This window comes from Ambystoma mexicanum, chromosome 12 (genome assembly GCF_040938575.1).
Source record: "Ambystoma mexicanum isolate Mex_15411 chromosome 12, UKY_AmexF1_1, whole genome shotgun sequence".
Taxonomy (NCBI): domain Eukaryota; kingdom Metazoa; phylum Chordata; class Amphibia; order Caudata; family Ambystomatidae; genus Ambystoma; species Ambystoma mexicanum.
Window position 1 is genome coordinate 662,863,400 of NC_090936.1, and position 25,149 is coordinate 662,888,548.

Sequence of the window (25,149 nt, forward strand, 5' to 3'; positions counted from 1 at the left end):
GAACCGTTATGGACATCACATGTCGATCTAGATATAGGTAATCCAAGGCCGATTTTCACCTCCCACAATTCCAAGTAATGTAATTATCCTCTTCAGATTCATTGGAGCCATTTAAAAAGTAAAGATCCACACTATTAAGGCAGTTTTTCCACGTTGTACCATCATCTAATTTACCTATACAGACAGGATGTGAAACCGTTTCCCCCACAGTTGGGACCCTTGCAAAGCAGGCCGAGTAAAGATCCCTCTAAAACAATTATGTGGCCACCCCTGTTCTTTACCCTCAAGGTGATAATGTGCTCTGTGAGGATTGCCTGGAACAAATCTATTTCACTCACTCCCTCATGCCAATAGATGTTACAGATGAGCAGGAGCAGATCGCTGCGCCCTTTTACTCCTTCCCACTCTGTAGCCTGTATTCCTGTTACAGTGTACAAGCTCTTCACCAGCCTAATACTACAATCTGTTTAACACATCGTTAGGAGACCCCCCCCCCCCCTTAGGTCACCCGACTGCCTTTAATTGCCAACTGCGATGTTAGAGTATTCCTGTCCATTGCAGGACGTTTCATCAACCAAGTTTCTTGGAGACAAATGATTTCTGAGTACGCAATAGCAGCTCTATTGCCACACTTGCGAAGAGCTTAGAGTGTCCTCTGGAGTTCCATGAGGCTAAATTGAGAACGGAAGGAGCTAGAGTCGAGGCTCAAACCATTCAACATCTTGAATGGAGTTGAAGGCTGAAGCAACCCATGACCAGTCCTCTCTCTTGCTCCCTCTTGCCCCTTATCCTCGACAAGTGGTGGCTGGTTTGTCTGCTTGAACCATTCTCAAAGCGTGTGTAATTAGGGGCGAATGGTTGCTGCCTTGGGACCAATGCTTGTTGATTTGCTTATCCTCCTCCCAGTTTTGATGATCATGCTCTGGGTCAAAGGTAGAGATAATAAAACCAATCTGACGCAGCACTTGGGCTTCCATCAGGATATGTTCATGCACAACTCTTGAGTCAAAACCCAACACCACTTTCACAGTTCGACAACTTTCAGGGAACTCCACACTCTCAATGTCTCTAGTTGAGATCACGCTCAAGCTCAAGCTTTCCGGAAACAGTGACACAACTGCCCAATTAGAGCCAATGACACTGGTAACTGTGGGCAGCAGCAGGCGTGTGTTGTCAGTACCATCTCAACAAATAGTCAGAGGCAGCATGCCACTCCACTTCAATGCCTGCATTTGTGCCAAATCAATGGAAATGGGTATTGTAGCATGTACTGCTTACATTGGCTAGTGCCTCTCATACAGATGAACTGAATACCACAGCAATTTAAACATACATGTAGAGGCACTTGCTGCAACGCTATCCTTGCCTCCTGTAGGTGGTTTGCAGGGAGGAAGCAGAGAAGCTGGTATGGGGAGCAACATAACCTTTGCAAATAACCCTTAAAAGGAGGGTACCGAATATGGACATTTTTTTTCGAGCTGTCCAGTCATTTGTGTTGCTCATTAGGTACATTTCACTAACAAACGATGAAAGAGCAGTAGTTAGCGCCTAAAGAGAACTCATACATGTAAAGCATCACAGTTGTGTTTTGGAAATTATGCAATTGTAATAATTCCTCTGAGAAACAGCTAAGTCATTTACGATCTTTCTTTTATATAATATTTGTTACATTTTAACAATCCCAACTATTTATTAATACAATTGATATTGTTTCATTTGGTCAACTGAAACAGCAGCAATCGAATATGCGTTCTTTTAAATGATGAATGTGAGAACATATTTTGCCTAATCTATGCCCCTGAAGAATGTCCTGCATCAAAGATCCTTCAGGACAGAAACATGTACATGCCGCGCATATAAATAATTTTATTTCACTACCATTTAACACATTAAAGCATATTGAAAACACTGAAATAATTATTTTTGGATATGCACGTGGATGTATTGTTAAATGTTCAATGTATTCATTTGACGGTAACTCTCTTATTTTATAATCACAATTGACTGTAAATCCATGTTCTAAGCAGAGATTTTATACCTGGAAGTTTCTTCTTTCTAAATGATATTGTGTACCTGTACTGATCCATGTACTCCATAGCGACTTGTGATGGGGGAGTGTAGAGCATGAGTTGGAGGATAAATACCTTCAATCGTCCAGGTGCAAATCTGGTATCCATCGTTCACACAGAAAGTCATAAAAAAAACCTCTTAGCTCTGGCTCGTTTTGCTGCTCAAAACAAACTGTACAAATGTGTCATTCACTCACTGAAAGCTATATCCCAACTCCCTGAATTCCTGCTACTTCCTCCACAAAAGTCACATGAGCATGAATCTTACAGAAGCTGCCGATAGGGTTTCTCCGCTCCTCCTGCCACTCCTCAAAAGTGAGACCTAAGGGAATGCGTCTTATTCACTCACTTCAAGCGACAGACAATGAATCTTTTCTCACGCCTCCCTAAATCACTGCTACTTTCTCCCACAAGAATCATGCAAGGTTGTGTCTCTTACAACACTCTCTCAGGGACTCTCTTCTCCTCTTGCTCCTTCTCCCAAGTTTTACCTGATGGAAAATGCCTTGTTTACTCACTTCAAGAGACAGACACTGAATGGTATCTTCCACCTCCCTGAATGCCTGCTACTTTCTCCCACAAACATTACGCAAGCTTCATTCTTGAACAAGCTGCCCTCAGGGATTCTCAGATCCTCCTTCCAAGTGTCACATATCAAGATCACATATCAATTGTCAGATGTTAAGAGATGGTACAAATCTTATTCACTCACTCCAAGAGCCATACACTGAATGTATTACCCACCTCTCCCCAATTTTCCCCCACAAAAAATCACAGGAGCCGGAGTCTCCTTCAAGCTGCCCTTGGGGATGTTTTTGTTTGTTGTGGAATGTGTGTCGCTTGCAGTCACTTAAAGCCATAGAATGCCTGGTATCACTTCTAGTATCCAGCAATCACTGGTATTTTATTCAGACTTCTATAAGTTACACTCACAATCAAATGTCATATGTACGTGTCCCACTGTCACTCAAGATGCTCTCACTCTCAGGGTTTTCCTCTTCCTAGAATCAACGGATGGCACTTGTTCCATCCCCCAAAATCACTGACTGTGCCCCACAACGTAAGCACAACCTACCCCAAATCTAACTCTCTGAGTCCCCAATGACCCACTACCTCTCCCCACCCCTTCTTCCAATCAATTGCTCTTTCCCCATTACAGATTATTAACCCCACGTTACCTCTCTTGAAGCTGCCTAATACTGAAACCAACACCAACCAAAGATGTCCCTTTAAAGCCCATAATGGTGAACTCTGTCAAACTTCTTAAAAAGTTGAATTTAATTTCGACTTGGATCAAATCACCCCAAAATTCAGGTGATTTGGATTTTTTCAAAATACGTTCATCCTGGCCAACCCAAACATAAACAGATCTTACGTTCATCCTGGCCAACCCAAACATAAACAGATCTTACGTTCATCCTGGCCAACCCAAACATAAACAGATCTTACGTTCATCCTGGCCAACCCAAACATAAACAGATCTTACGTTCATCCTGGCCAACCCAAACGATCTTATTGAAGCACTAGGAAAAGAAATGCTCGCCCATGTCTTGGCATGATTCCGAACATTTCGTCAGCTCGCGCCCGCTCTTTTGAATAGTGCTCATATGTTAAGAGTGCCAATGAAAATAGTTATGATTGTCATTTTATTGCTAAAAAGAAGCCACTTTTCTCTCGTAAATAGATTTTACAGGGAGCTATAAATGGTGGGATGTGTGATGTGTAACGGGTGCAGTATCTGCTAGCGTTAGCGTAATTGACGGGAATCCATTGCCATCATGCTCTTTGTTAAGATCATTTTACGTACAATTTGAGGTTAGAGTAAAACGAATGATGTCGGAGTACAGTACCCAATTCTGCAGAAGTATTCAATATTTGTTCATTTTTATTTTCATGTAGCACCAGCATGTCACCTTGCCAGGTAGATGAGCGTTCTTCAAAGGTGTCAGAGCAATATGAACCTTTTTGCCAGTCAGATCAGATGTTCGCAACACCGGTGTGTCTAGTTCATAGTTGTGGAAACTGGAAAGGCTTTGCTTTGGATCAGGAACAAATTAGCCACCACACTGAGTGGGCTAACGCCTAACCTGTTTTTTCAATGCAGACTTCTGAGAGTTAATGATTTCATTGGAGCTGCAAATCTGCTACTGGTGTAAGAAAAATGTCTTAACCAGGTCTGCCCTCAGCCACTTAATGTATGAGCACTATGCATGCCCTTCACTGAAGTCCAGTTAAAAACAAGCATTGGCAATGCACACAGTTTTGGTTTGTGAATAGGTATTGGGCATTTGCCAGGCACTGCTATTAGATGCCCATGTACCCGCCACATTTTGCAACTGCTACCATCAATGGCCAGTTAATACCACTATGGCAGTGCCTGACAAGTCCCTTTCCCATGACAACACAAAAGCCAAACTGTTGGCATTGCCAGTGCTTGCTCTAATTCACAGCTTGCATCTAATTTATTATCTCCCATTTTCTCCGGTCTGTGGTCCCTCCACTGGTTTCGAGGTCACTTGATTTATTCATATACATCTACTTATATATAAAGCCCTCATGTGAAAAAGTTGTAGTGCCCCTTCCCACTGAGAGAATATTGGTATGGGGCAGTGCTTAATTTTTGCAGGCATTTGCCAAGCCTGTTGCCAAGGCACTTTTCTCAGTTCGAAGTGAGTGGTAAACTTACCACAGCACAGCATAACATACTCCACTGGAACATTCTTGCCCCTAGCCCTCTTATCATACTCGAAGATGTGACAAACCTTGTTTTATGATGGCGCTAGCGGTTGGTTGTTTATCCAATGGTTGTAGCCTTTAGTTACTTGAGTTGATAGGTATTTGCAATGAAGGAGAAGTGACTCCTGACTTCTTGTCATCAATAGGGGTTTATTGCGGTAACACACATGATTCACAGGTCTAGCAGGTTATGCCAGGTGAAGGTGAAACAAAAGCCAATGCGCGTTTCGACCGTAGTCTTTATCAAGGCAGAACATGGTGGTGTTAAATCATGGTTAGGAATGGAGCACCTGGAGAAGTCTCACAGTGGTTGAGGGCGGAGGGCTGGTTAGCCAGCCTGTGTCTGAAACGCAAGACACTCCGTGGTACGGGAATCTGACGAGAATTTCAATACAGCCTGACTGTACTCTCTGACCACACCCTGCTCAATGCACCTTACCTTCCAACCCATACCCCTGGTAACTCCTTCCTTTGGTCTAATGTTCATATACTCCCCTCTCAACTCCTCCGCTCTGTTCACACCTCTCCCTTTGACCACTCATATACTCCCTTACACCTTCGCCCACACCTCCTTTATGAATCATCAAAGGAAAGTTCAAACCTGGCACCATACCTGGACCATGTCAAATCTTCCCTTCAATCCCTGTCCCCTCAATTTGTTCACTCAATCAAATACACCTTTACCAAGTTCAATTACACTCTTTAAGCTTCTTTTGACAGCCAACATCTTACTCACTCCTTCACGCCTTCTCACCCCACCCTCATTCATAGATCTCTCCAGCAACCCAACAGCTGAGAACAAGCAAGCATCTCCACCTTTACCGCTTGCGAAAGGATTGATACCCTACTCCTCATACGGTAAAAGTGTTGAAGAAGGATGCTGACACAAGGGTGGCATTTTGGTTCTCAAAACTTTTATTTATCAAGAAAATAAACCCTCACTATCCCTATCTTCTGAGAGGGGGTTTCCCTGCCTCAAACTAATACTAAAGGATCTGCCGGAATGTCTGTTGAAATCAAACTCCACCGCCCTGTGTTACAACCTTCTTCTATCCCTAACAGTACAACTAAAGAGTAAGTCAACAGGATGTTCCTTCTCCCGGAGAATGACTCCCTTATCCTGGTGTTTGGGTGATATTTGCAGAAATATTCTTTGGCAAAAGGAGACCAGCGGGAATGACTCCCTCCAGCTCCAGCCGTTTTCCACACCTACTGCCTCTCCCTGTTGGGCTTGACCAAGGTTTCAGTCCTTCTTCTCTTCTTATACAATGATGCCAGTCCCACTTTTAATGGATTGTCAAAGTACTTTGTTGTTCTTGATGCATTGATCCTCATGCATCCTTGGGGCCACCTCGTACCAGTACTAGCACAACCAGTCATCTTCATGTGTTTTTGCTCTTCTTCATCCTGGTAATTTCTGCTGTGGTTGTTTCTTTTACATTACAGAAATACATGGGTCTAATCTCAAGGAAGTTGTTTGGCATGGAGGGGGGGTTGGTTAGATAAGGTTGGGGTGTGGCGTTGTCCAGCATGCTGTACCCAAGGTGATTGTCCCTATCCCCAGAGGGAGAGTCCCTTCCCATGAGGTACTCCCGCATTAAAGCACCCCTACAGGGACTATTGGGTAGCGGCCTCACCTCCCTAGCCTCATGGGAAAGGGCTCCCCATTGGGGTCAAGTAACGATACCTGGCGTATTGTCACATTGCTCATTGCATAGCTGCTCTACTTGCTGCACTAGTGCTATTGACCCAGCCAAATAATCCTCTTCATATATTCACCTCATAATTTCTCTCAGTTTACACCCACAAGCTTTGAATGAACAGCAAAATACACTCTTCTCCCCCAAAAAACTGTTCCCTCTCTAACTCTCTTTTTCTCTCTCTTGCTCCGCTGTTGACTTTGCCTCCTACTCCCCCCCCCCCGGGTCACTAAAATATCTGACACTTTGTCAACTCTCTTATTTCTCCCTCCCTCTTACTCCAACACTCCTCCTATCACCCCACCCACTCCTCACTATTCCTTTCTCTCCACCTTCCCCACTGAACTCCATTATCTTCTCATCTAACCCACCTTGTACTCCCATAGACCTCTTTGCACCATAAGTAATGAAAAAGCGTGCACCTCTGACTTCGTACTGCTCTTCCCTCTTGAATATCTCCCTCTTCAAAGATATTTTCACTGTGCGCCACAAAAGAGACAGTCGGCCCCATGATCAAGAAACCCACTTCCTTCCCTAACCATTCCCCCTTCTACAGATGCAACTGCCTCTTGCCCACCCCCTTCGACATCCCTGAGAGAGTCGTCCAATGCCCCGGTAATTGCCCATTCCCGGGTGCCAGAAAAATGTGCAAGTTCGGCGGCAGCCTGCCGGTATTACCGGCAAGGATACTGCCGAACTTATAATGAGGCCCATTGTGTACTCTGTCTGCTACTCACTCCAATCTAGTTTCTGGAACTAATACTCCACTGGAACCATTCTCACCAATTTCCCTGATTTTCAGAGCACGGCTCATCACTTTCACCTCACTTTCACCTCACCTCCATACCGTCATCCTACTTGATCGTTCTGAAGCCTTTGGCACAGTTGATCCACCTTCCCTCCTATTGATCCTGTCCTCTATTCGCTTCAAGGATACTGCGCTTGTCGGGCCTGCTTCCTACATCTCCGACTACTCCCCTCCATCTGACGGAACTCCAACACCTCTTCGGTCGCCACCCTCCCCAGTAGAAGTCCTGGGCCCACTCCTCTTCACTCTACAAATGCTCCATAGGTAGACACATCTCACCCGTTGGCTTTCACCACCACCTGTTTGCTGATGACCCTCAGAACATGTTCTCCTTTCCCTCCTGCCCTCTCTGAACACATCACCCGCTGCCTGACAGCCATCCATCACTGAATGGCCTTACGCTGCCTGACGCTTCACTCATCCTGATCTTGTGATGCTAACTACCGGAAAATGGCATGAGAACTGGTGCATATGATGTCACAAGCTGAAAACACAGAAAACACTTTACTATAGAAAAGCCCAAACTGCTGTCTTCGTCCATGCTTGTTTGGTTTAGTTTTGGGCCGGACAGGAGGAAACACATCTCAAAAAGAGTAGCCGCCCAAGTTTTGCGCAATTGTGCAGTTGCTATCCTTAACATTCACACGCCTGTTGTAAATAGTCTGTACTCCAATAGTACACACATTGCCAATAGTAACACACATTGCCTCACATACACGGACACGCAGTTCCATTTTGGCAATCAGCACTACAGAAAAAGCAACAAAAGAAATGTGTTACGCATCGTGATTTGGCCTTTTCGACCTGCTGCCGACTTATCTACCCACACAGAGTCTTATTACGAAGCTGGCAAAGGCGACAGCTCCTTATCTGCTGTTGAAGTACAGCCACCCCACTCCTCCTTATCAGCGAGCAGGAGTAAACGTACACACAGGATCATCAAACAATGTGTGCCCTCATTACACACTGCAGTGGCGCGCTTCACCCTTTCAGCACCGCCCGGCCCTGTTCCAGGCGAGTCCAATCATTAGGGACACGCAGGGGAGTTGCTAGGTCGTGAAAAGATCCGGGGCTACGCTGATGTCAGAACTGTTGGGACTAGGGGCTAGCTAGTTTTTTGGCTGTAGCTCCTGAGATTCTATCCGGGGCTACAACCAAAAGATCAGGGGCTATAGCCCTCTTAGCCCCCCCCCCTAACAATGCCCCTGGGGACACGCATGTACAAGATCTCCACAGCTGCATCATTAGGCGTTTGCCAAACAGATGAGACCTTTAGGCTGAGCGGTGAGTGCTAGCAGTACATGCACGTTCATCCAAATGACATACATCTATACTATATGGGGTCTGCAACCAGTGGCCCTGCAGATGTTTTTCCCATGATTCCTTACCGTTCAATATCCTGGATAGGGCTGATGGGAGTTCTGGGCCAAAACATCTGAAGAATCAAAGGTTGACGATCTCTGCCATATTATGTACTATGTGGTATTGTATTCTATTGTATATTTATATAGCGCTCTTTCCCCACTTGTGTGGCCTCAATGCGATTTAAATATGAAATGTATGTGATATATACTATCAAATTTATTTCATATATTACAATTATGCCATGGATATAGCATAATATTATTGATGCAATTGCTAATGACGTCATATGTGTGTTTGTAAGCTTATTTCAGTGGCATCCCATCTTACTGTACCAGTGCCTCCCTGGTGCACCTGGGGGTGTATCTGTCCGAGCATCTCCTCTTCCAATGGCAGGCAGACACCCATGGGATGGGCGTGCTAGCCACGCATGCTCATGTACAGAGCTCCTTGTCAAAACCCTTCTAGCGATTCAAATAATCACAAATGAACATCATGTGATGAAAAATAAACAAATGCATACAAATCTTGCTGATCATCTTTCTTTTCGTTGCTTCTGCTCTTTTTCGGCTGTTGAACATTTCATTAAACCAAAGATGTCGCTGTTAGTACTCTTTTTTTCAGAGGACAATATTCTCCTAGCATGTTAGTGCTGGACTGTCCTTGTGGGTGGGACCAGATTGATTCTCAAATGGAGATTTCTCTGCTGCGTTGTCCCTCCTCCCTCAGCCTATCCACAGGGCTGGGTGGCACACCAGCCAATCAAAGGATGGAGATCGTCAGTATGGAGCCAACCAAAGCAGAAAGGCAGCCAGGCTAGCGAGCGAGGTCCTGAGGGTCGCAAGCATGTACCTATGTTTTGGTCTCCCATATGGGCGGACGCTCCCTGAATTAGGATCCAGAATTCTATGTCATATCGATTTTTCGCTATTCCACTCATCTTCATAGTGTACTATTGTCAATGGATGAGGAGTAAGTTGCCATGCCAAAGCAAGTTGAAGGGATTGTCTGCTCTAAAAACGCAATGGACTGTTGGATATTCCAAAATATTTTCACATTACTTTCTCCTGACATTTATTAACACTTCTGTATTTGTGACACTCCAGCTGTTCGCCTTACTATCCACCTCTATGCTCACATTTCTCAGATAGTGGAGATGGACTTGTTACTCTTCTTTCAAGTAATGAGACGCCCATGTTTCTTAAATATTGTTAGTAAGGATTACATCTAAAGACAAGTGTTTGTCGTTGCCTCCCTTGTACTGCCACAGTTCATCTGCTTTTGCAAGGCCCCCCCTCTGAATGGACGAAAGCGGGTATCTCTCCTTTCCTTGCTACTCACCTCACCTACCTGCACTTAAAAATGTCCAATGTTGATGTCCTTAATCTATGGATGTCCACTTATGCATTGTCCCCAGTGACTGTTCCATTTAATCCCCTCGATAACCTGGTCAGAATGTCCCTCAAATTCACCTGATTGTAAGAAGAACACTGCTTCTAGTTAAATCTGATTTCTTATCTATTGTATATTTTTTTGTGATCAAAAGAGCATTGTTCCTTTGGCATGTAAACAAATAAATAAATAATCCATTACTTGCTGTCCGCATCTAGAATCGAGTTCGGGCGATAGTTTTTAGGATCAGCCCTCAAAACCTTCTTATAGATGGGAATGATATAGGCAGTTCTTCAGGACTTGGGGGGAAAGTAAGAGTATCCACCATCTGTTTAAGAAGTATGGTCAAAATAGTTGCCCAAACCCCTTGATTGCTTGTAAATATAATATTTTACAATTTATTTGGGCCGGGAGCCCAGTAGCCCGGGAAGCACACATCTTTCTCAGAACTTCTTTTATGGATGCCCGCTCAATAGAGAGACTCCAATTGTCATTCAAGGCAGACATTTCTATGCAGTTGACCACCACTATGGATCTCTGTATGGCAGACATAGCCTCAAAGTGCTCAGACCAATTTTTCTCTGACAGAGAGTTTAATTTTTCGCTCCGACTGAGAAACTCCCACCTCATTAATTATTTTACAAAAGATAGACAATCTCTTATTACGCAAAGCACAGAGCATCTGCTATGCATCCTTCTGCAATCTGAAAGCTCTGTTGTATCTCAGCCAGTTGTTTAACCTTTCTTATCTGACTAAGAGCAGCAACCTAACCCATTGTTATTGAATAACATACGCCTCTAATCTGGGCTCTCAAAGTCCTCTTCTTCTCGGCCACTAAAGTGTCGTAAACATGGAAATGCCTTAGTGATTGGTTGGGGACCACCGCCCTAGTTTTACCCATGGCAGGTTTTAAGGTTTCCTCCATGAAAGCATAAAGAATATGAATATTAAATGTATGATACTTCTACTCTAAAAAGGGACTTTCAAACATGTGGCAAGAGAATCTCTAACACGATTAGCAAGCTTGGGACTCCAAGAGATACTATTTCCAGCTGGATTAACTAAAACCTCAACCGGGCCATGAAATTCCCCTAACAGAACCTTCAATTCAAACTTCACGACAAAACTATGGTCGATCCAGGGAGATTGTAAAACCTTTGAGCGTTTACCGCTATTAAACAGACACTCTCCCAGAAAGACATAGAGGGTCATTGCAAGGTGCGTGGTAAGGGATACCGGGCACCTGTAAGGAGACCGGTGCCGGTAATCCCTTATCGCCCTATTCCGAGGTCCCTTGGCGGGGACCGTAAGGAACATTTGGTCTGACCACACGTCCCTTACGCGTCCCGCTAAGCAACCAGGGTGTTAATAACGTGCTTGCAAGTTGCGAGCCCGTTATTAGCGCCCTCCCCATTCCCATTGAGCCCTATGGGGGCTCAAATGGGAACGGGGAATGGTTTGTTCAATGGGGATTTACCGGTCACGGCAGGGTCGGACTACACCGGTAAGTCCCCATTGAACAACACCGGACACGGGCACGGTATGGGAGGCAGCCATGGAGCTAATAGCTCCAAGGCTACCACGCATCTCGTAATGAGGCCTATAGTCAATAGTGAGGAGAAACCCCCACTGTGCCATGCAAGGGTGATGGGAATGTCTCTAGGAACTGTCCAATTCATCATCATAAGTACCAGCCCGCAGAGGCAGCTTCCCAAAGCTACCCACAAAGATGCTTAAAGTTTCCATCCTTGAGGGTATGGTCAACATCAGATGTTAAGTCTATTTCAATACAGGAGGCATTAAAATCCCCAGCAGCAAGCAAATGTCTCCCCTCAACCCTCATACTCCATTCATTTACAAATGTGGTTAACATTTATTTATTTTATTGGGTTTTTATAATGCGCCTATACACAATGTGTTTCAAGGTGCAACAAGACAAGGGGGGAAGGAATGACAAAAAAAAAGTGGTCCTACTAGGTCTTGTGACATTCAGATCGTGCAAGTGCAGTAGGCAGAAGTGCAGGGGAGAGTGGAGGGGGTGTGAGTGAAGTGCACAAGGGTTGAGTGAGTGGCAATGCAGGCCATGTGGACAGCGCCCAAGGAGAAGAGAGTGCAGGGTCAGCAGGTCCATGTGCTAAGTGCGAGGCAGGGGCAGGAAGTGCTCAGGGGGTGCAGGCTCAGCCAGGCTAGTACAGGGGGAGAAAGCCCAGAAGGGTAGTGCATGATGGGGGGGTGGTCAGAGGAGACCAAGTTCAGGGGTAGACTGGTCGGGGGGGAATCAGAAGAAACCAGACAGCCAGTCAAGAGGCATTTGCAGGGGAGGGGAGAGGGGAAAAAGGAAGGAGGAAGAGAGAAGGATGGTCTTGAGAAGCTTCCAGAACTTAAGGATAGCTCAAGTCTGAGAGGGGCAGGGAGGCCATTCCAGAGGGAGGCACCTGCAGAGGAGAGCGATCTATACCCCACTCTCTACTTGGAGAAGTGTCTGATCTGCAGAGAGTTGGAGCTAGAAAACCGAAGGGCTTTAGCAGCAGGGAGGTATTTAGGAAAAGAGAGTTGGATGTAGAGGGGTCCCAGGCCCCAGAAAGCCTTGTGGGTGATGCAGAAGGCTTTGAAGCTGATCCTCATAGCAACCAGGAGCCAGTGGAGAGATTTTAGTGCTAGAGAAATGCAGTCCCTGGGCTTGAGGCCAAGGATAAGTCTTGCAGTCCTATTCTGGATTATTTGACGGGGGCTGTTAGGTAGGTTGAGGAAACGGCTGTTGCAATAGTTCAGCCTGGAGAGGACCAGAGCTCGGGAGACATTGCGTTTCTGGGGGAAGGTGAAGAAAGGGAGAATGCTTCTGAGGAGGTGCAGTTGGAAGTGGGCCTTCTTGGCAAGGTCTGTGATGTGAGGAGAGAAAGAGAGAGAGGAGTCGAAGATGACCCTAAGGTTTTTTGCCTGACAGGAGGGTGAAGAGTGGGGGCCCAAAGAAGGCAGCAAGAGTGTAGGAGGGAAGGAGGGAGCTGGAGTCCCAATGGGAAGGATCTCAGTCTTACTGGCATTAAGGCAGAGATTGTTAGCAGTGCACCATGCCTGATGGCAGACAGACACTCACAAATGAGGGCGGAAGAGGAGGAGGCAGAGGAGGGAAGCTTGAAGGAGAGTTGTGTGTTGTCTGCATAACACTGGCAGTAAAGAGAAAAGGCAGAGATAAAATGGGCTAATAGGGGAAAGGTAGATGTTAAAAATCAAGGCAAGAGAATAGAGCCCTGAGGGACACCACAGGTGGAGAGCGAGATGGGCAAGAGAAAAGGGCCCAGCTGAAACTGGGAAGGTTGTTCAGAGAGGAAGGAGGTCAGCCAATCCAGAGCCACGTCCGTGAAGGCAAGGGTATCATGGAGCCCATTTATAAGGGTGGCATGATTGGCTGTGTCAAAGTCAGAGGAAAGGTCAAGAAAGATGAGAACGGAAGGAGAGATGAAATCGAGATTAGAGAGCAAGTCTTCAAGGGTGTTCAAGAGAGCAGGTTCTGTGCCTTTGACAGCTCTGAAGCCAGACTGGTGGTCGTGGAGATAACCAACAGATTCAGTGTGGTGGATAAGGTGGGAGATGGCCAGCTTCTCTAAGAGTTTGTCCAGGAAGGGGGTAATAGAGTAAGGGCGATAGTTTGCCAGACAGGAAGGGTTGACAGAAGGCTTTCTGAGGAGAGGGTGCCCAAGAGAGTGCTTGAGGAGTGACAGGAAGGATCCAGTGGCAAATAAATGATTGCAGAAATCAGCCAAGGCTGGAGCAAGGGAGGCAATGTTTTCCTTGATAGTTCTGGAGGAGCAGGGGAGCACCTGTTTGGATGAGCCTTTCATAGAGCAGACTTGTCCAGAGACCTCATCAGGTGATCTGGGAGAGAAAGAGGAGATTAGGAGGGAAGGGGAGCCAAAGGAGGCTTGAGAGCGGGTGAGGGAGAATCATGAGGTGTAGAGAAGAGAGAGGACATGGTATGCTGAGTTTTAGTAATGAAATGAGAGGCCAGAGAAGTGCAGAGGGCCAGGGAAGGCAGAGGAGAAATGGAGACTGCAGTAGGATTGGCGAGTTCCTTGCAGATTTTGAAAAGTTCAGCCGTGTTGTTAGTGGCCCAAGAGATGCGGGCTTGGGTGTAGGCCCTCTTCTTTGAGTAGATAGAACATCTGTATTGCCTTTGGAGCAGGCAGCAGGCCAGTTTGTCAGAGGATGTGCTCGAAGCCTGCCACTTCCGCTCAGCTGCTCTGCCCTTGCATTTCAGAGAGTCCAGGTCAGAGTCATACCAGGAGTTGCACTTGGAGGCAGGTTTCATGCGGATCCTCATGACAGGGACAAGGATGTCCAGAGTGTTGGAGATGGAGAGTTGAAGGTTAGTAAGGGCTGTGTCAGAGTGAGAGTCAGTGGCAGGAGACGGAGGGGGCGTGAAGGCGATAACAAAAGCAGCAGCTGACACTCGCTTCATGGGTCGAATGACAGAGAAGGAGACTGGTATTGCGGACGGGGGCTTAGCCAGGGGACCCAGTAGGTACAGGTGAGAGGACAGGTGGGCATGATCAGACCAGGAGAAAGGAGTAGTGAGAGGGTAGGAGAGGGGGATGTATGCAGAGATGAGAGCATCCAAGGTGCGTCCGGATGAGTGCGTCGGACTGGAGGGAAGAATGGAGAGGAAAAGAGAGTCACAGGTGTTGCGGAAGAGTCCAGAGGTCACATTAGGGGAGTTGAGGTGAATATTGAAGGCTCTGAGAAGGAGAAGCTTGGAGGTGGAGGCCTTATCCTTTTAATACGTTAAGGGTGTGGGAGAGTTCCCTGGGGTCTGGCTCTCTAAGAAACCACAAGCGTAACTGAAAGATAGGTTGGATAAAAGCAAAGCGTTGTCAATAATGTCTACTATATATACTTGAGAAGGTGTGGGAGGCGCAGAGATTGGTATTGAGTTTTCTTTGGTCAGTCAGTCAAAACAGTGTATTGCCGATTTGCTCAATCCATAAAACCACGCAGTTCATAAAATAATTCAATAAATAAAGTGAAAGTCCTGGATACATAAAATTGTTCTTCGCTTAACAAGGATAAGTCAGTTAAACACACTTGAGCGCCCAATAATACCTGTACGTATAAGTTCTAACACAACAACCAGAAAAATAGTTACAATCAATAATTACATTATGAAATCAATGCACAAATGAAAGATCTGTGTTTCCAAGTGCATTGCAAATAGTGTGCACATTTCATCTAAAAGCAGACCTTGCATCGGGAGGAGACGGAAGCAGTAAGAAGGCAGGTTTCCACTGTCTTGCTCCACAGCATCCAAGGAAAGCAAGTAGGTAGTTCAGTTGTTATGGAGGTTTGGGACTTTCCATTGTGGCTCTGGGCCACTGCGTTGCACAATGGGGCAAAAAACGATACTTGCCCCCTCCAGGCCCAAAGATGCCAGTCCTCCCCTGCAGGTAACGCATGTCCAGAATCACATCCCACCTTTTGCGCAAGACTATAACTATGCCGGGCTGCCAGGAGGTCGGTTTCAACAGTGCATGCATTAAGACAAGACACATAGGAAAAAGGAGAGGAGGTGCTAATGTCTACATAAGCACAGGCGTGATGCATTGCATTTCTGACTAGGTTGTGGTAGGCTTATGATTGTGTTTTATGCTTCATATCCCTCGGTATATTCATATGCCAGAGTCCACCTATGCCACCTGAGGAGCACCGTGGTGGGAGCATTAATGAGTACAGAAATGCCACTTCCCCTGGCAGATTGTGGGCGAATGCCAATGAAACCTTCACTGCATGCACATTTTAAATGAATAATTGGGTGAACACTAGCTACACCTTTGCAAATGATGGGTTTTCAAAGGGTTCAAAGGATGCTTAACTTTCTTATAAACGTTTGCTCTACAGTTGGTTCATACATGAGAACCCATGTAGTTCTGAAAGTCCATTTCAAGGATTGTGTACACACTAAAGAGCGTTTGCCAATGAGAGTGCACCATTATACAATGCTTCTGTCACTCAGGCCCTATGATTCACAATACATAGATGCTCTGCAAACATACTCTCTACTGCAAAGAACATTCTGTTCTCCAGAAACAGTTACAGAAACGCACTTAAAATGTAATTCTGTCATCATGAAGTTATCATTTTGCTTAGTGTGCTTGTGGTTTGTACATCTTTGTAAACTATAGGCTAGTTTCATAAAAAAAACAGTAGATGCAAAATAAGAGGGGAGAGGTGCTCATCTGATTCTGCTCTCCCCAGCTTGGCATTGCACCATAATATTAACATATTGCCTTTTTAAACAAGACTTTATGAGCCAAAGGTTGCTATCGCTGAACAAACACAGATACTCTGTGTGTGCTCTGTTAGGACTTTCAATTGTGAGGTAAATGCCATGCTGTGAACAATGGAAAACGTATGAGTCAAAAATGGCATGCATCTTCAAGCCAAGGGTGAGTTCAATATAGGGAGTCCATATACAATGTCTCTAACACAATCTCTACACCACCCAAGCGCCTCCTGTACCCGTGGATTGATACATTTCTCCCTACAATCCAGGTGCAAGCAGGAGCTGTATGTTTACACATTCACTCTTTAAAGCTTGGATTCTGCTCTCACTGCATGAAAACAATGATTTACCAAGTATCCTACATTTGCTAACAATCGGGCAACTCACATTTACAACAGTTTGCCACAATGTCATGGTCTCAAAGTTCAAATTTGAGCCATGCTTTTGCTTTGATTTACAAACATGCAAAAAGTAGTAAACAGAAAGTTTACATAACAGTTAACCTCATTGTAAACATTCTTCTTGCAAAAAACACACTCCTCAAATTGAAGGTGTATTGTTTGGTTGATTGTCATGACCAAAATATATAAATAAGGGGTAGAGGGAATGGAGGGGGGGGAGAAAGAGGGGGCAGCATGATATCTGGACCTCCCATTAAAAGAAAGGGGAAATGATTTCATGGGCACGATCAAAATGTCACAACCAAACAATCCGCCTTCAAAATGGCAAAGCCACATAGAACCCTCACATTGTTGTGTAAATACTCATCTGATTTTAAAATGATTTGCAACATTGTTGTATCGCCATACTTTCCCGCTGCGGGCTGTAGGTGTTCCGTAGCCTAGAGCGTTGGCAGCGGGCAAGATTTCCTCAGTGTTTGTGGGAGCACACTCTGGGGGAGAGCAGCTGTGTTTCTTCCAATCTAACTGAAGTTCTCACCTCTTCCGCCAGCTATTGCCTCAGCACTGGGATACTGGTGACAAGCTCCTACAGGGTGTAGAGGTTGGAGAGAACACCAGCTACCCTGAACCCAATGGACAAGCATTCGATTCCATCTGTGCCATGAACTCAACTAAGATCCGAGATCTTGCTGGGTGAAAGCGGCGGAAGCACTCTGCCTGAGAAAAAATGTGTCACGAAAAAATGGGTGTGCTTCACCTGATGGGGCCTCATCAACACGATTTTCAGAGGACAAACTACTAATTGTACATTATTTCTGCTTGTACTCCTTTTCCTTGAATGACAGAACCATTCTGACAGTCGACACAATCAACGAGGATCTGGGAGCGGCGCTCTCGCAGGTCAGGGTTGGGCATGACCACACATAGGCCTTTGGACCCCATTCACTACAGGCCCCAGAAGTAAAGTATTCAATTATAGAATGGGGGGGGCTGGCATATGCAGCCCTTTCACCTATAGCTCCAGGCAACTCCTTTCTCGTATGGAACTGACCACAGACCGTTTTTGCAGGTGCTGTCTGCCGCTAGCACCAAAAGAGTCTTGCATGGATTGATGACATGTTCTGGCCTCTTACCAGAGCACAGTTGCAATATTGGATATAAGTCCAGCAGGTGCAATGTGCCACTGCAAGCGTTGGACAAGATTTCCTCTGCCAAGTATCTGGAGGCAACTGCTTGGCTGAAGCCATTGAATCTTTGGTGAAGGGCTGCATATGAAGAGAGGAATGGCAGCACGCCATCTGCAGGACAACGTCCGACAGTGGGTTTTGCATTTTGTAAAGTGTGTCTGGATTCCCTACGCGGAGGTCTATCTGGCGCTCCCCCTCTTCCACAAAGTCCAACAGGATTTGTTCATTCAAACCAAAGTTCTCTGTAGGGCCTATCAGATTATGCCAAATGAGGGCCCGAGAAACAAGCTGTTACGAGCAGCACATCAGCGTCACCTAGTTATCATCATTACCAAGAGGGTGATTCACAGAGATTAAGGATGGGCGGTGATAGAAGGGTGACCGTGAACTCTTTGTGCAGTGATGGCCAGTCTGAGGGATTTAAGATAAAACCATGAGAATCCAGTAGGCACCCCCGTCTCTCCTTCTGGTGCCCCAGGGTACCTGGCACACTGTTGCTGTTGACCTGGTTGGGTCTTACAGTGGTTTTCCCACTGAAGTTAGGTTCGCCACTGTCCTAATCAATCATTTCTTTCTGAGTTGCCCGAGGTCCTCTTTGTTGAATCCATCAAAACGGCTTCAGTGTTAGTGTGTCTAACAATGAGCTATTCTGGAAAGAAGGGTACCCAGATGATATCATCTCAGATAAAGAAATTCCAATTTACCTACAAAGATATGTATCCATTTCTGAAGACTATGGAATAAGACATTGCACAACCTTCTGCCAGTGACCTGGTTGAGAAGACTAATATAGTAGTACTCATCACCAACATTCAAAGTGCCATTCAACGTCAGTTACATGTGCAGGAGTCAATGGAGTAGATGCTGGTCACCTACAGGGCTGTCCTGCATGCCTCAGCTGGGGTTTCTGCTTTTGAGGTGGTGAGTTTCGGAAAAGCTCCATTTCTTTTCAAACTGTGGTGGATGTTTAATTAGGACAGCATTTAGAGGTCTGCTCCCCTAGAATTGCACATGGTGTGTTCTAAATTGGCTAGCAGTCGAGAATGCATCCGTCAGCTTCATAGTAAGACTCGTGCCACTCGCTAACCTACCTTCAAGGTTAGTGACTTTGTTAAGGCACAGTTGCCGCTACTATTTCAGAAGGGGCTATCTGTCTAGATCAACACGCCCACCCAGATCAGCCATGATTTATATGGGTCTCTGGGGACCACCCACTGCGTGCATCAAATATTGATAGAGTTGCACTGGTGCCTGCACGCGACTGTGTGGCTACTAGTTTGTTCAAAGTTCCCTGTGGCAATTCAACTCCTCTGCTGACTTCTCCTCGCTCTTCTCTAGCACCAGTTCTGTCACACTCCCAAAAAGTAAACCCTTGACCCCTTCGTTTTTAGCACTCAACCACCCGCCAGCCTTCAGGAGAGCATGCGTTCAAGGACCTAAACCGCCCTGCATGGTGTAAGGGACACGTCTGGTGTTTCGGTGGCTTGCAGAGAGACAGCCAGAGGCAGACTCTACCTCATCCCAGTGAGGTACAGGCAGTGACCCCTCGATAGAAGTTGCAAACATTATACAACCACACGGTTTTCTTTTCTGCATTGATAGGAGAGAGTGGGAGGCTAAGCAATGTGTACCCCTCAATGCTGATTTCCTTTTCTTTCTGCAGTTTAGCTTAGGTATCCACGTCGTTAAGATTCGGTTTACCCTTCACATTGTTTCACTGAAGTTATTTAGCTCAGCCCTCCTTCGTGATTCTTATTCTGCAGCCAAAGGGGGAAGTGGTGCCGTCTCTCCATACTTTCCTGCTGCCAGGCTGTGAGTGTTTGTTGACTAGAGCATTGGCAGCAACAAAGATTAGCTAGTTGTTAGCTGGAGCGCCCCCTGGTGGAGAGCAGCTGTGTTGCTCCCTTCCTTTACTATTAATGGCAACATTACCGTTGTCTCGATCCATGTGAAAACACTGGATGTATACCTAGACTCCGAGCTATCCATGCACAAGCATGTCAAGGCCCTTGCCTCTTCAGCTGCATACTCCGCCAAGCTCATTGACCTCAGTAGAAAGTTTCTGTCTTCAGGCAACTGCCTTACACTAGCCAGAGCCATTACTGGGCGCAAACTAGATTATTGTAACGCCATTCTCTCTGGCACATCCACCAAAAACATTACCAAACTGCAACATATCCAAAATAACACCCTTTGAGCTGCCTGGGGCCTGAAGCGGACAGAGCACATTTTGCAAGCAAGACATGAGGCCCACTGGCTGCCCATTAAATCCTGTAGCGAGTTTAAAATCCTACCTACATCTCCAAAAGCACCAAACCACGCTGCCTGCGCTCACCCACAATCACGACCTTAGCCACACCTAGATACACCCGAAAAAGAGCCGGTGGAGCTAGCTTCGCCGCTATTGCCCCCACGCTCTGGAATGCCCTTCCTGCCTCTATTCAAGAGGAACCATCTTACTTTGTGTTTAGAAAAACATTGAAAACTGCGCTGTTCAACACATCTGTATACGACCTTATCCACCATGCCAACTGTACTCTATTGCTGCTTGTAAGACATGTACTAGCAACGTGATACCTCCAGCTCTGGGCGCTATCAACAAATGAAATAAATAAATACAATAAACATGGAAGTTCTCCTCTCCTCCACCCACTACCGCCACAGCATCTTTGAAGTGTTCTAAATCATGTTTTTAAGGCTACCTGAAACTTTGAAAACCTTTCAATTCATACTTTTGATTTGCTTAATGTACATGTGAATCACTGTAAATAAAGGTTTTTGCATAAGCTCTGCATCCTGTCAAAAACCTAGCAAATTAGTGTGCATTTTCTAAATGTTGTGTAAACACCATGCACACTTTAAGTTTACAATTGCACACTATTGTAAATGTGAGGTTAGGAAATGGTTTAGGAAATGTGGGGAAATTAGTTATATGCCATTTACATGCAGTGAGTAGTCATACGGGACAATGTGGGGCAAACTATCTTTACTTAAAGCACAGGTGAACTTGCCAAACTACAATCATGCCTCCCACGTCCCCAAGGTACCACATGAAAAATCATATCCTATCTCTTTCACTAGCCCAAGGCACCTCGCCAACCCAAACCAACCCAAACCAACCCAAACCTCACTTCACTCTCATTCCTATTCTACTCACTCCCTAAAACCCAGTTAAACTACCTGACCACTACAGGTTCCTCATAATTATCCTGATACATTCCCATCCCATACTCCTCCATTCTTTTCTTATGAGGTGACAACAGAAGGCTCATATGTGATTATAGCATTTTAAAACCACCTTTGTCAAAAAGGTCAACTTGTAAGAGTCACCTAGAAAATATGTTGGGCAGAGGGGAAAGGCTTGAATAATATAAACAACAGCAAGGGTGGGAAGTTCATAGAAGGAGAAAGGAGAAAGGTCCGGGGAGAGCCTCCCGCCTTAAAGAAGAAAGATTCAAATAAACTTCCTGGCCTAAAACAGCCACATTTGGTCGGTCTAATTGCCAATGCTGGTTCTATAAATGCTACTATCACATGGAACCAGCGGTGTGGGGAGAGACATGTGTACTTGCCGAGTGGGCCTAGACTGCTCTTGGGGGATCAGGGGGGAGAGGTATCTTGCCATTTGGTACCAAGAGGCCACACAATTGGCAGATGTTGCGCTATACAAGACCCAGTTACTTTACAATGAATCTGTGTCGGGGACTGCGCCTGAACCTACAGGCTAAGGTGGCAAGAAGCCTGTCTCCCACCAGGTACCTTCTCAAACATAAAGGACAGGCAGCTATGTGGTCGGTGGCCTGTTGGTGACCTAGTACCATCCACAAGTGTTTGGCTGTGCTACCTGCCAGATTACATGATCATCTCCTCCTGCATCCCATCACACAGTTGACCACATCAGCAACAAAAAAAGAGGGGTGGAGGCAGGGGGCATAATACAATAAATGCGGCCTCCTGCCATCCGGGCTAAGGACTTCTCTTCCATATCAAGCATAAAACAACCATCCATAAACCAGCACACCTTCAACTAACCTCCTTGAAATATCCCTCCTCCACCTCCGTCATGTTCAGGTCCCATGACCTGACCCGTAACAAGTACAAAAGAGTTACCTGACACCAGGACACGCTCCCACACCTCACTCAGCGTTTGCTCCTTTTGCCATGTGCCCCAGACTAACTGAATAGCAGCTGCACGTGGCACATATTCCCCTCCTGTGTTGAGTCTCTACAGAAATGAAGGAGCCTGGGGAAGATGGGGGAGCATGGCCACAACAACACTTTTATCCTTCTCCTGCCTCCCTCTGGTTTGTGGGGATCTCAGATAAAAGAGGAGAAAAGCGGGAATCCATTTCATAGCACCCACCTCTCCCACGACTACTTCATATCCGCAAGAACCTAGGGGGATACAAACAAAGGTGCAAATGACAGCATTAGGGCATTAGCTACTTAGATCCTTCTCTTGGGTCTGTAGATATCTGCGGTGGCAGGGAATGGAAGCTGCAGATGCCACTTTGTTAAATTAAGGTGGATGCAAGTCAGTGTACGCTGCTGTGATGTGACACCTGTGCACAATGACTTATGCACACTACTGTGATATTACAGCATTTTATAACCGCCTTCAGCATCTGCATGAATACGAATTAGCAACCTGGTTGGATGAGCCAGCCAATCAGGTGGCTAGGAACGTGGGCTGAAACCTGCGATCTCAGCTTGTGTTCTATGCCGCCTGGTGGCCGGGTCCCCCCGCTGCCATCTTCCCCCACCCTCTGTCCCCCATTTTTTTGTTTTCCCACCTTCCCACACTGCACTTACCTTATTTCTGCAGTGGCAAGTGCCTACACCGCAGCCACTCCTTCTTCTCGGCTCCCACAGGCCGCATGGAAAGAGAAGAAGGCCTCTGTATGGAGCCCCACCTTCCCTTTCCATGGCGGTCATTTTGGAAAAGTATTTTCCTATGTTCAACGGGACGTGCGCTGTGTCCCATTAAACGAAGGAAAATACATTTTTTAGCTTCCCGGGTTACCGCTTTGGCAACCCAGGGTGCCAATAGCCTTAAACCCTGTCCACATGCTGGAATGGGGGTAACAACCCAGTGCCCTTGTTATCCGCTCTTGCTTCGCTCAGGCCGATAACCTGGCCTGCCGGGCCGTTACCCCGTTCCAGCCTTTGCAACGGGGGATTAACACCATATTGGAATAGAGTATATGCAACTATGTGAATGGCAGCATTTTAGGATCTGATAATGTTGAAGAAGCTCACCTTAAATTGACTGTAGTAGACATGCATGTAGAGGTTGGAGAAAACTCCAGCATCATATATATGCTAATTCCCCCCCTCTCTCTCTCTGCCTGTGTTTCTTACTATTTTGACCTCAGTCAATTTCACTCTCAGCCACTCCCTTTGTTTGATTTTCTATCTCTGCCCCTCCTTTTGCACTTTTTCTCTTGCCACTCCACCCGCCCATCTGCCTCTTTCTAGCCTCGGAACCTGGCATATATAGCCCATTCTGTAGTTCTGGAGAGCAGCGGGCACTGCTTGTAATATGGTATCACATCTCAGCACCAATGTCCAGAACGAAATTATAACCATAATTGCTTTTGTTAATTTTTGAGGATGGCACATGCAAGTCTTTTGTGAAAGATGTGAAACATGTAATGACATAAGATTACCTTGTAAGACAGCCACGAGTCCTGTGCTGAGGCCAGACACAATGTCACTGAAGAGCCACTCCTTGATGCGGTAGGCGCGGAGCCAGGAGAACACCGGCAAAAGGGTTAAAGTGATGTGCTTGGCTTTTTGACGTGAACAGCTGAAAAGGTTTTCAAGGGAAAGTTCAGTATTCAGATACTACCCTTGTGAGACACAGACTGTCAAATAATGTTTAAGAAACTTAATGTATGCCAGTTGTCACTTCACCTATATCAATATTTTGGGGGCTAGCAAGGGAGTCGTGCACTCATGCAAAAGTGAATATTTCATTTGTTTAACTTGTAAAGGTGACATATTTACAGTGTCCAGCCAAGCATAGTCCCAATAATAATAGAACACAATAGCAGTTCTGAAAAGGGGATATGGGGTGCAGTGTTAGTTGTGTTAGTCCTGCAAGGCTTTCTTTCAAATACTGTGTAGGAGTCCCAGCGGACGCCAAACCTAACCAAATTCCAACAGTCTTGCTTTGGGGGGCTGAGGGGGTTCGGTGGCGCCTGGGCTTCAATATCGATACCATGGTGTAAGTCAAAATCGAAAATGTGCACTTCTATTAAAGCCTCTTAATCAACAGTAGTGCCCATGAGTAAGAGTAGGAGAAAGCCTGCCCTCAGTGGAGCCCTATCTTGACAGCACCACGGGCATACTTAAAGATAGCTAGCAGGATGGCATTAGGGACAGGGGTTGTGAACATACACATGCAAGACTACTGCTGACGTAACCCAGTCATCCCACTTTGAAATGGGTGTTCAGGCCATCTCAGCGCCCCAGCAGGAGGCCAGAGCATGGGGCTGGGGGTCCGGGGGGGGGGGGGGGGGCTCTGACGCCCTCTTGGAACACTACATCTTTCTGAATCCTGCCTTTTTCTGACAGTGCAACATGCTGCAATGTCTCAAAGTGCTTGGAAGCAGCCAGTCGACAGCATGTTTGCACTATGTGACCCACCAAACGCAAACAGGATACCACACACAAGAAAACAAATGACACATAGAAGCCTACGCATGTCCAAATACAGAGGAGAACAGAAAGAGCACGAACACAGGCTATTGACATTTTTAAAATAGAAAAACCAGTGCATACTACTTAAATACCATCAAGTGACTAATACTGCAAGAGGGATACTCACCATCTAATATTATTATCCCAAAAAGTAACTGAGAGCTCCATAATTGAAGTCATTTCTCATCATTACCACTAGACTCTTGATGTTTTATTATTTTTGGGCAGGCCTGTTCCAACGCTAAAAGTAAGGTTGTAGGAATCTGTTGTTGGGGATCCTACCTAGCGCTCTTGTGCCTTTCTGGAAATAAGCACTAAACCTTTACTGACGATGGACTTTCCAGATAAAACGTGCATTATGTTTACTGGGGAGTGGTCACATCAGGTGAGACCCACGACATATAGAAACAGGAGATTGGTGAGGAGGAGATGCTGGACCTGGGCTTTTCCATCAGCCACAAAAGCCCACGCAGGCGAAGACACTGGTACGAGCACAGTCTGCCAAGCGACATGA

At 45.9% G+C, this 25,149-nt stretch overlaps 1 protein-coding gene across 1 annotated transcript in view; it reads right to left on the bottom strand.

The window, feature by feature from the left end:
• Window positions 1-25,149, bottom strand: part of LOC138513973 (chloride anion exchanger-like) — a 266,455-nt gene that overhangs the window by 180,314 nt on the left and 60,992 nt on the right. Inside the window, exon 2 of the mRNA XM_069629153.1 lies at window positions 23,600-23,739. Within this exon, the coding sequence (XP_069485254.1) occupies window positions 23,600-23,739 (140 nt within the window). The remainder of the gene's footprint in view (window positions 1-23,599; window positions 23,740-25,149) is intronic.